General features: G+C 41.9%; 1 protein-coding gene across 1 annotated transcript in view; it reads left to right on the forward strand.

Annotated features, from left to right (window-relative positions):
• Positions 1 to 12,263, forward strand: part of LOC135107969 (uncharacterized) — a 96,739-nt gene that overhangs the window by 34,047 nt on the left and 50,429 nt on the right. Inside the window, exon 3 of the mRNA XM_064018465.1 lies at positions 8,632 to 8,789. Within this exon, the coding sequence (XP_063874535.1) occupies positions 8,632 to 8,789 (158 nt within the window). The remainder of the gene's footprint in view (positions 1 to 8,631; positions 8,790 to 12,263) is intronic.

Genomic DNA, 12,263 nt, shown 5'->3' on the forward strand with positions numbered 1-12,263 from the left:
GCGACGACCAATATTTAATTAAGTTTAAGTATCGCGTCAACAAGGGAGGAGGACTGACCATCAGATGTCACAGTATCCGGCTTAAGGGGGAGCAGCCTCGATCGTCCCGGCTTAGTTTCATGCTCCATTTGGTTTGCAGCTCCTGTTTCCTCTCGGGATTAGTTTGTGCTGTGGCGTTTTCAGTCTCCTGACAAAGACGAAAAATATGAGTGAAAACTTTACTGTGTGGCTTGGGATCACGTGCACTGGTTATTATTTGCTCCGAGGCAGTGTCAGGCGTCTAGTCTCTGCACACTGTGTACAGCTGCATGGCGTGTGTCGAGCAGCGTGAAGGCTTTCGTCGCTAAAAGGAGCACTAGTTCTTCAGCCTCGAGCACTGCTTAATTGTTTACAGGAACAATAAATGTCCCACAAACATTTATGAGCACTTAAGCTTATGGTCTTTCCCCATAAGTGTGAGGCCCATTTTTCACCAGTGTTGAGGGAGCGGCGGGCGGGGCGGGAGGGGAGCGGTACCCATGCCGTTATTGTTATTCTTGGTGGTCTCTTACACTTCTTTAACTTTTCGTATATATTAATTTCTCGCTGTCCTGAAAGTGAATGAGAAAAGCCTTCCTGATTAACTAAGTTTAGAATAAAATCCGTCACGCTCATCTCCCCGCGTGGGTGCAGTCAGGCAGGCGTCAGGGCGGCATTATGGAGGCGGCCTTTGTGCCAGGCCGGCGCGTGTGACCAGTCACGCCAACGGCGACTTAGTTTCTGTGCCTCCCTTTGACACACCTTCAGGAATTCCCTGGACCACCAGCACATTCTCATCTCCCCGCAGCGAGGGCGCTAACAGTTTTGTACGCCACACGCTGAGCATTTTCTTATTCACGTGACGAGGCAAAGTTTCACCCAAAATTCGGGACCTGCCAGTCATTCTGGAACAGGGCGAGCGATCATCACTTATTTACCTGCAGGACGCGCACTCGCCGGTTTGCGTAAAGAAGGGATTGCAAACCCGGAACACTGCAGCTGGCTAAATTTTAGAGGACGGATTGTTACAGTTTAGCCGGAGTGGTGGCGAGCCGAGGCTACCTTCCAGGACACAGGGCCACGCCAGGCTTTGTGGCCAGCGCGGAGGGTTGGTCTATTTTTCTCACAATGTTCAGTTTATGCCACACGGTATTTGTGAGACGGCGCCTCCCCCGGCGGTGAGTGGCGGCGGCTGCTGTGAGGCAGAACTGGAGTAAGAATATTTCTCCAAATAAATTGGATTAAAACCGCGGACAGAATATATCTGTATCTATCTGCGAGTTTTCTCTCTCTCTCTCTCTCTCTCTCTCTCTCTCTCTCTTCTCTCTCTCTCTCTCTCTCTCTCTCTCCTCTCTCTCTCTCTCTCTCTCTCTCTCTCCCTCTCTTCCTTCTTTTCTCTCTTATTTAATTATCTATCTTTCAATCTACCTGTCTATCCAAGGTCAGATAGATAGATCGATAGATAGATAAGCAGACAGATAGTGCCGGGTATGGACAGTGGGGTGCGTAAATTTTCTGAGCAAAGAAACAAATTATTAAAGCGTGATAAATGTCGGAGTATCAGTATGTCTAACCTTTACAGGAGAGACAATTTAACCTTTACAGAGAGACAATTCTTTTCGGAAATTATGTTCTGTAGAAATATATGTAATTGTGTGTGTGTGTGTGTGTGTGTGTGTGTGTGTGTGTCGGAGGAGAAGATGTAGGCGTAGAGAGAGAGAGAGAGAGAGAGAGAGAGAGAGAGAGAGAGAGAGAGAGAGAGGAGAGAGAGAGAGAGAGAGAGAGAGAGAGAGAGAGAGAGAGAGAATTTCTACTTAACACAATTCTCTAAATGGTTCATTTTTCATCTTTCTCTCGTATCCCTAAGGTTAGACACACCAATTCTCTGACGCTATAACATTTATCTCTCCTCAATAATTCCGCCTCCTTGCACCGAACACGCCTCCCAGGTCTTCCCAGCAAGGCACGGCGCTCCCCTTGTCGTTAGTATGTGTGAGGGGCGCCGCGGCCTCCATCGTCAACACCAGTGGATGCGCCGGCGGCCCTAATCCAGAAGGCGGCGGTCGGCACCACAATATCCCTTCTCCCACGCACGCCGTCAGTATTTGTATCTTCTCCTGAAGGGAAACTCCGCGCCAGAATTAGAAAGGAAAGTAAGGGAGGATTAAAGAGAAGATTTGTGCGATTAGGGAAAAAAAAAATAGCTAAAAAGATAGCGAAAAAAAATCAAGAAAACTTCTCTCGGTAACAAGAAAAATTAAGTAAGAGAGAATTGAAAAGAAAATGGGTGATAATTAGGAAAAAATAACGAAAAAGGTAGCGAAAAAAAAAGTTGATAAAACATTTCCCCGTAACTAGAAAAGAAAGTAAGGGAGAATTAAAGGGAAAATTGATGCGAATTAGATAAAAATTAAAGAACAGAAAATAAAATCATTAGAAATTGAAACTTCTCAACCTTTATCTCCAAAACTAGAAAAAAAAGTAAATGATAATTAAAGGGAAAAAATTATGCGAATTAGAAAAAAATGGAGAAAAGAACTGAAGAGTAAAAAAAAAAGTTATAAATAGGTTGAAAAGGAACCTTCTCTCCAAAATTAGAAAAAAAGAAAGTAAAGGAGAATTAAAGAGAATAGAATCGTGCCAAATAGGAAACATAGTAAGGAAATAAAAGGAAAAAATACTACAAATCACTAAAGAAATGAGTAGAGAAAAGGGAAACACTACGAATTAATATAAAAAAAAAAGAGAAAAGAAGGGAAAAAAATCAGTACGGGAAAATAGGACAAAATTAAAGGGAATTAACTGTTGCAAAATTAAAGGAAGAATCTCGTGCAAATTAGAAGAGAAAGTAAGGAGGGAAGAAACGCCTAGACTGTTTGAAAATAAAGGCCCTTAATACCTAAACTCAATACTCTTTTTTTTTTTTCATTTATTTTCGTATTTTGGCACGCTAGTTCGTCCTTGGCCCAATTTTGAGTGTCACCTGGAGAAATTTTCCCTCGCGAATCTTATACGAGTTGATTCACTAGAGCGGAGGACAGGAAGGGGAGGGGGAGGGGGGGATGTGAGTTGTGGGTGGGGAGGCTCGATAATCCCGACTCTAGGTTGTAAAGCTGGCGTAAAGAGGATTTATAAAGCTGCTCCGTGCTCTTTCATATCAGTAATGTGTGTGTGTGTGTGTGTGTCTGTGTGCCTCTGTGTGTGTGTGTCTGTGTGTATTGGAGGGGAGATGGGGGTAAGTGTGTTGTGGGGTATGGATAGGTTTATATGTGTTAAAGGGGGAAGAGAGAGAGAGAGAGAGAGAGAGAGAGAGAGAGAGAGAGAGAGAGAGAGAGAGAGAGAGAGAGAGAGAGAGAGAGAGAGATAGGAAGCCAGCAGATATACCACACAGACAGAGAGACATGAGTATTGACTGACCAACGGGTTCATAGAGAGAGAGAGAGAGAGAGAGAGAGAGAGAGAGAGAGAGAGAGAGAGAGAGAGAGAGAGAGAGAGAGAGAGAGAGAGAGAGAGAGAGAGAGAGAGAGAGAGAGACGCACACACACACACACACACACACACACACACACACACACACACACACACACACACACACACACAACTCAAACACACATACACACTGATACAAGCAACACAAGCACCTGAGCACACAAGCACACACAGACCCACAGATACACAGACACAGGTGGCCAGGTAACTGAGAGAAGCAAACCCTGCCAAACCCAACGAACTAATACAACCACTTGGAACAATACCCGCGAGGAACAGTACCCAGTTGGAGGCGCTGTATCTACACAAGGGGGCGGCGGAGGAGATGCCTGAGGAGGTCTTATCAGGTAATAGAGTACCTTATGGGCGAGTGTGGGGATCATGTGTCAATATTTGGCCATTTCCGGGCTGGCCTCCCTCGGTTGGCAGCACACACGCCCCCTGTTTGCTTCCCCTGATGAGACCCCCGACACAGCAGGCTGGAGATGTGTTTTCTGCTTCGTGTACCAGCCCTGTTATTGATGGTGCTGTGAAGTGCTCTTGTCTGGCAGGTTTTGTGGGTCACCTGGATTGTTTTTTATTTATTTATTTATTTTCTTGAGGGTTTTCAGATTCGAAATATAATGTGGTGTTTCTATGTTAGTTTCTTAGTCACCTTAATTGAGTTTTTGATAATATATGTGAGATATCTAAGTTATTATTTTTTGTTGAGGTTTTGCAGAGTTAAGGTATAATAAAAGTACATATGTTAATTACTAGGAACACCTTAACTGAGTTTTTGAAGTGGTTTTTCAGATTCAGAGTATAATATGAAATACTTGTGTTATTCATTTATGGTCATTAGTAACTCATTTTTACTGAGGTTTTCCTGAGTCAAAGCATCAAGTTAGGTTTTCTTGTTGATTTTTGGGCCACCGAATGTGATGATTTTTTTTTACAATTTTTTTTTTTTTTCAGATTTAAAGTAGAATGTGAAATACTCATGTTATTATTGTCAATTTAACTATTTTTTTTTTCAGAGGCCTTTGAGACTTGAAATATAGTAATGTGAAGCTTATTTTTATTTTTTTTTGCACCACTTTGACTGTTTTTTATTTATTTTTTTCACGAAGATCTTTTTCTCCAGAGTCAAAGCACAATGTGAAGTTCTCGTGTTAGTTTTTTGGGGCATCGTAACAAATTCTTTTAAGTGTTTTTTTTTTTTTTTTTTTTCAGACTCGAATCGTATTATATTTTCAGGATTACTGTAGCGGTTACCCTCACTGCTTTTTCACTTGGGCTCTGAAATCATGACGTATATATTCTTTTTATTATCATATTTTCAGAACACAAGTATTTTCCATCCCTTTTTTACACTGGAATCATGATTTTGTTAAGTCCCCTTGTTATGTTTTCCAAAATTTTTAAAGTTCTTTCTTCTCCATTGCTTTATTCCAGACTTAAATGGTTTTGTAAGTACCCTTGCTATCATATTATCCTGGGAGACCATAAACTGATATTTTTGCTGCCTTTTTAGACTCGAATCTTGTGTTAGCATATTTTCAGAACCTTCAACAGATTTCTTCCGTTTTGTTCTAAACTTAAACGGTTTTCTTTAAGTACCTTTGCTATCATATTTTCCTGGAAGACCATAAACTGATTTTTTCACTGCTTTTTAGACAGAAATCTCGTGTTATAGGGTGCATTTGTTATCATATTCTCTGAGGAACCTTCAGCAGATTTTTTTTCACAGCTCCTTTTGACTCGAATCACGAAAATGTTGAAATCCCTTGCTATCACATATCCAGAGCAGCTTTTACCATTTTTATACCTCCTTTTCAGTCTCCAGTTCCAGTGGGTGGTGGAGCGAGAAAAAATGTATACATATATCATAAAACACGCACACGCACACACGCACGAGAACCCTCCACCATTTTCCTGAGAGAGAGAGAGAGAGAGAGAGAGAGAGAGAGAGAGAGAGAGAGAGAGAGAGAGAGAGAGAGAGAGAGAGAGTAGATTGCTCTATGATTTGAACAGTTGATGAGAGAAGTCTCTCTCTCTCTCTCTCTCTCTGGACCCAGTTTGCGAATAGGATGGAAGTCTGAAAGCAACTCACGGCTCCTCTTTATATTTTTTCTGGAATGCTGCGTCGGATGGACTGGATAGGGCAGGATGGGGTAGAGCGGGGCGCGGCGGGGCGGGGCAGGGATGGGATGGGATGGAATGGGTTTGGTGCTACTTTAAGATATTGCTCTGCTTTATAATTGACCATACACGAGGGCCCGAGGGAGAGACGTCGTGCAGTATGCATAGGCGAGTCTATTCCTAGAGTGTAATCAGGGATGCAAAGAAAGAACGCAAGGGAAACAAAGGGAAGAAAGAGAGGTGGTGGAGGAGGAGGGAAGGTGTGTGTGTGTGTGTGTGTGTGTGTGTGTGTGTGTGTGTGTGTGTGTGTGTGTGTGTGTGTAGATATGTTTGTGTAGGTGGGTGAGAGATACAGAGACAGAGAGAGAGAAAGACAGACAGACAGAGAAAATCAGATACACACAGAAAAGCAAAGACAGAAATAGAAACAGACAGGCAAACAGACACAGAGAGGAAGAGAAAGAGCAAGAGAGAGAGAGAGAGAAAGGGGCTCCACTTGGGGTGATGGGAGCTGGTCCGTTCTCTCAAGCGTCGGCAGATGACCCGCGGCGAGATTGGATGGAACGGCTAAGAAAAAAAAGTCTTCGGGGGAAACAGCGTGGTAGATTGCAGAAGCTTGATGAAGTACTGCGGCTTTCTCCTGCAGGGCAAGTGTAAAATGCTCTCTAGAAAACCCCACAAAAATCCCGAGTAAACGAGGAGCTAAAGGTTTCTGACACTGAATGATAGCGTGGGAAACTGTGAAGGGAAAAAAGATTATAGGGTGAGATATATTAAAGGGGAATAGGGGATTTTTTGTGTGGGAAGGGTAAATGGGAAGGGAAAGCTGAGATAGAAAGGATGAGGTGTGAAAGATACATGGTAGGGGATGATGGGGTAGTGAAAGTTGATTAGGAGAGAATACGTTTATCTGTAAATGTTTGGCCTCTAAATAGATAACGCTTCTATAAATGAAAGCTGCAAAATAGCAATATGAAAAAGGGTTAAGGACGAAATGAAAAGAAAATATAAAAAGAATGAATTTTTAAATAAAAAAAAAAAATATCCTTCAAAGCAAATAATACAAAACGATAATTAAAAAAATAAATAGTGTGACTATAAATATATATGAATGTCAATATGGATGAATGTAAACCACGAATGAATAATGTATAAAAATAAATAACAAGGAATTTTAAACCAAAGAGATAAAATGCAACTTAAAAAAAAAAGTTAATGAATAAAGAAATACATGAATGTCAATACAAACGAATGAAATAATCAAACAACGAGTGAAAACTATGAAGATGAATACACATGAATTTTACCCCTAAGTGAGAAACAGGAACAACAACAACAAAAAAAAAAAAAAAAAGGTGCGCAGGTAATAATCTAGGAAAAAAAAAAAAAATGAAGAATGAATAAAGACAAATTCAAACCCTGAGGGAGAAACACCATCAAGAAAAATAAGAGTAGGTAATAATGTTTTCAAACTTAGGGATGTGGATTCTCAGGTGTAAATAAGCCAAAGTTTTTCCTCGACTCTTGATTCATACTTAGCACGTTAGCCGTGTTTTATCGTTCCCAGTGGAGGCGTTTCACTGCTGCTTCTTTGCTTATTCCTGTCCCGAGACGTAAGCAAGTTGTAAATGCGAGAATCTTTGTAATGGTTCAGCATCTTTCGCCTTTATGTCTTTTCCATTCCTTCTCCTCTCACTTCTTTCGTTCACATTTCTCATCTTCGTTGTTTTCCTCCTTCTCCTCCTCCTGGTTTTCCTCTTCCTCTTCTTCCTCCTCCTTGGTGAATGGCTAGTGGGACTGGCTCATCTTCCTTCTCCCTTCCTTGATCCTCCTCCTCCTCCTCCTCTTCCTCCTCTCCCTCTTTTACTCCTCTTCTTGCTTCTCTTCTTACTCCCACTATTTCTGCTCTTTTTTCTCCTCCTCCTCCTCCTCCTCCTCCTCCTCCTCCTCCTCTTCTCCGCCGCTATTGACTGCCTCGTTTTCACCTCTTTTTTTTCTCCCTCGCCTTGTATTCACGCTATTTATAGTTCGTTTTAGCGTGCGTTTTTATCCGTCTATTTGTAATACGCGTCTCTCTCTCTCTCTCTCTCTCTCTCTCTCTCTCTCTCTCTCTCTCTCTCTCTCTCTCTCTCTCTCTCTCTCTCTCTCTCTCTCCCTGTTTTTTTTCTATTTTATCTCATTGTTGCTGTTTTTTTTTCTGTTCCTGGCTTTGTTTTATCCTTTTCACGTTTCTATTTTTACGTGTATCACTGTTACTGCTGTTGTCCTGAATCACTACCACACCATGTTCTTTTACCGGATTTTTATTATTTTTCTTTATTCCTTTATTCCTTTTTCATGCGTTCATTGTTCCCATACCCACGATCACCACCACACCACGTCTCCCTTCTGACATTTCTAGGCTTTCTATCTCAGTTCTTATTCATGCGTGTCACCACCACCACCACCACCACTAACCACCACCACCACCACCACTACTACTACTACTGCTACTACTACTACTACTACTACTACTACTACTACTACTACTACTACCAGTACCGCAACCACCATCACCACCACAGCCACTGATGCTTATCTCTTCCTGTCTTCATCTTCATCAGAACGGAATGTTTTTTATATTTATCGTTATTATTGTATATCTTATTATCCACATTTTTTACTTTTTATCCCTGTTCTTAATTATGCGTTTGTCACCACCACCACCACCACCACCACCACCACCACCACCACCACCACCACCACCACCACCACCACCACCACCACCACCACCACCACCATCACTACTTCCACCACCATTATCATTCACTCCAACATCTTCGCTTCCGTCTACCATCATCACCACCGCCATTACTTCCATCACTACCACCGCCATTATCATCATCATCACCAGACAGTCACTTTAACACTTTCTTCGCTTTCCTTAGGACACCACCACCACTATTATCACTCTTAACTTCACCAGACACTCAACCCCAATACCTTCTTTGCCTCCCCCAGGACGCTATGACCGCGGGGGGCTGCAGCACACCATCACGTGGGGCCGCGGGAACAGCCACAGTTCAGCAGTGTTCGGCAACGGCCCCACCAACGTGACAGCAGTGCTTGGCCACCGCGCGAGCCTTCCATGCCAAGTGAAGAACCTGGGCCCTAAGGACGTGAGTGTTTCTTGCCTTTGATAATGAGTTGTTTTGTGTCGCTTTCACGTTTTTCGATTTTTTCTTGTCTTTTATTATTTGAGATGTCGAAACTGTTGATTTTTAGATGGTTTGATTTTTTTTTTTGAGGTATAAGGACGTGAATATTAATGTTGTGGTCTTTGGTTATGAGTGGATTTGTGTCGCTTATGATTTTTTACGTTTTTCTTATCATTTTCATGATTTTTCTTTTTTTTCTTTTTGAGATTGTCGAGGCTGATTTTTTACTTGGTTTGAGTGATTCCTGGGGCATAAGAACATAAGTATTCCTGTCCTTTGATGGGTAGATTTGTATTACTCAGGATTTTCGATTTCTTACCAGTCTTTAAAACTTAATTTGTTTGTTTGTTACAAGATGTCCTCTCTTCCTTCATATCAAACATTCTCTTCTCTCCTTCTCCTCACTCCAGCCCTTGCCGCTCCCATCCAGACACCCATCTTCTCTCCTTCACTCTGCACCCTCCATCTCCTCCTCCTCCTCTTCCTCTTCCTCCTCCGTGTAGGTGTTCATAAGGTATTCATAGCACGAATACAATGTGTGTGTCTTGTAGGTTAGGGAGAGACAGAGCGAGAGTAGTGCCTTCCTCGTGCATTCATTACCTGTTAGTTAGACACACCTGTGCCGGATCATGATCGCCGCCAGGTGCCTGCCTCACATCCATCAGTGCCTCGCTTCACTACAGTAGACTCCATTCACCTGAGCATGTACCTGGGAGGTGTTGAAGGCATAGAACAAGACACTACAAGCATTGGTTATTCACGGGCCACGAATCCTCTGGTGTCTAAATCAGGCGCCCTGCCCTTTCGTCTAAAGTTCAGGGAATCGAGGAAGGATAGCGAACCCGTGCCTGGGAAAAGAATTACGTAAGACACAGGGAAATTTTTAAACCAGAATTAAAGGTATCTATGCTTGGAGGGGGCAGTGGCAGCGAGGGTAAGGGCAGGGTAGCTTGAAGCGGCTCTCTATACCCGAGTAACTGCTTGGCGTGGAGCTGCTGCGAAGGACAAACTTTACTCCCTTATCGATTGCACAGTTCTCTCTCTCGTGTTGTAGTTTTCCGGCCGCCTTGCGTTGCGTCATGCCAAGCTCTGGGGAAAAAGCACCTCAGGAAGCGTGTCTCTCACTCTCTCCGTCTCCCTCTCCTCGCCTCAGGTGCTATACTCGTATCCCAAAGGCTCCTCTCTCATCCGGCTTCTTCCACCACCCCCCTGTGATTAGCCTCGCTGCGCCCCGCTCCTGCACCTGCCCCTCCCAGTTTTTCCGAGGTAGTAATGTTATGGAAGCTCCGTCCGCCTCCTCTGTTTGCCGCCACAAAACCCTCCTAAGTTTGGTGTACAGATGAAGACAAGTAGGCAAAGTTTCACTCCGCCCTGATGCTGCTGACCGCTCCTCTCTCACTCCCATGGAAGTTTAGGCTGGAAGGAGAATAGTAGGTAAAGAAAATGGTAAAATATTTATGGTGAGATGTCCCAGCTTACCTGTACGCAAACTCATTAGCTAAGTCCTCCCTTCGTCTTACACTTGTACTTGACTAATAGAAATTGAAGTGAAAAGAATGTTAAATATTTACGGTAAGGCGGCACAGAAAACACCTGAACGCAAAATAATCACCTGAGTTACGCCTGAGTCATGCTTAGAACTTATTAACTGGATAGTATGCTTTGAGTTTACAAATTGTACTGTATGTAAATAGTTTTGGTTTGATCTGCAGGTAAAGTTATGCTTCGAATGTATTAACTAAACTGGAGGCAAGGAGTTTTGCTTTGAACTTAATTGAACTGTACGTAAGTAGTTATGTTTGGAACTTTTTTGACTAAACTGCAGGTATGAGGTTATAACTCTTTACTATAGTTCAATAAATGTTTTGAACTAAACTGTAGGCAAAGAGTTACTATCTGAACTTGTCAACTAAAATACAGGTAAAAAAAATTGAATTGACTGAAATCTAGATAAAGAAAATGTGAAAAAAAGTTACAAGTCATCATAAAACACCTGCAGACACAGAGATGATCACCTGAGCTCCGCCTTCCTTCGCCTCACACCTGAGTTATGCTTTGAACTTACTAATACAATGCTAATGAATGGAATGGGAAGGGATTGTCTACTCCGGGGAGGTTATTGCTAAGCTATTCCACCTGAAGGAGCAACATGTTTGGGGGGAATTGCCAGCACGCCATCTGGGGGCTTATCTCGGGAGCATTGCCTGATTACCCGCGGGACCGAGCGAGGTGTTCCAGCTTCAATCAGGATTCAGGGGGTAATTTTAACATTAATAAGGGAGGATAAGCAGATTTGAATTTTCTTCCCGTGTTTACTCCACACCTACTTCTCTTTATGTAAAAATAAGCTGTTTCAATTTTTTTTTACTATACTTCACGTTTACTTTCTCTGTATAAGAATAGTTTTTTTTTTTTTTTACTATGCTTCATACATTTATCTCCCCTTTGTAAAAATAGGAAATTTTTTTATTCTTTTCTCACTATACTTCTAAATGACTTCCCCTTATGTAAGAACAAGTAGGTTCTTATTCTTTCCTTACTGTGTTCATGCCAAATTTATTTCTTCCTATATGAGGCACACAGTTTTTCATTCTTTTCTATATATATATATTTTTTTTATATTTATGCCACATTTGGTTTCTCTGTGAAAAAAAAAAAAGCAGTTTCTTCATCCTTTTCTTACTTTACTTACTCCTCATTTGATTCCCCCTCTCCTGTCTTACTCTCTGCCTCTTCCCCTCTCCTTCCTATTTTATATTTTCCCTCTCCTTCTTCCTTCAATTTCAACCTTATTACGTGAGAATAGGTAATTTTTTATACTCTTCTTGCTATACTTCACTAACATTTTACTTTCCTTGCTCCTCTTTCCTTATGTTTATCCTCCTCCCCTCTTCCTTTTCCCATTTCATCTTCTTCCCTGCCTCCTTCCCTTCAATTTCAGCCTTAGTGTGCGAGAATAAGTATTTTTCTTGTACTTTTTTTTTTTACCATATTTCTTCCACACTTCCCTATTATTCTCCACTTTTCCTCTTCCTCCTTTCTATCTTATCCTCCTTCCTACCTCCCTTCTTTGAATTTTGCCTTTAATATGTGATAATAAGCAATTTTTCCTACTTTTCTTCTGTATTTCCTTCCTTCCACATTTACTCTTTCTTCTCTATTCCCTTCGTCTCTCTTTTCCTCCCAGCTACTCTCCTTTTTGTGTCTTTCTCCTTCCCTCTTCTCTCTCCTTCCCTCTCTCACTCCTTTCAGTAACCAATTTTTCTTACTATTCTTACTCTACTGTTTCCTCATTTTTTCTTGTTTCTCTATTTCTTGTCATTTCCCCTCTTTCTTCTTGCCATCTCTCCTTCCTTCATACCTTCTTCCCTCATTTGTTTTATTATTTATGTACAGAAAGTCAGTTTTTCTCTACTTTCTTGTGTTATTCTTTCG

The sequence above is a fragment of the Scylla paramamosain genome, chromosome 16 (genome assembly GCF_035594125.1).
Source record: "Scylla paramamosain isolate STU-SP2022 chromosome 16, ASM3559412v1, whole genome shotgun sequence".
Classification (NCBI taxonomy): domain Eukaryota; kingdom Metazoa; phylum Arthropoda; class Malacostraca; order Decapoda; family Portunidae; genus Scylla; species Scylla paramamosain.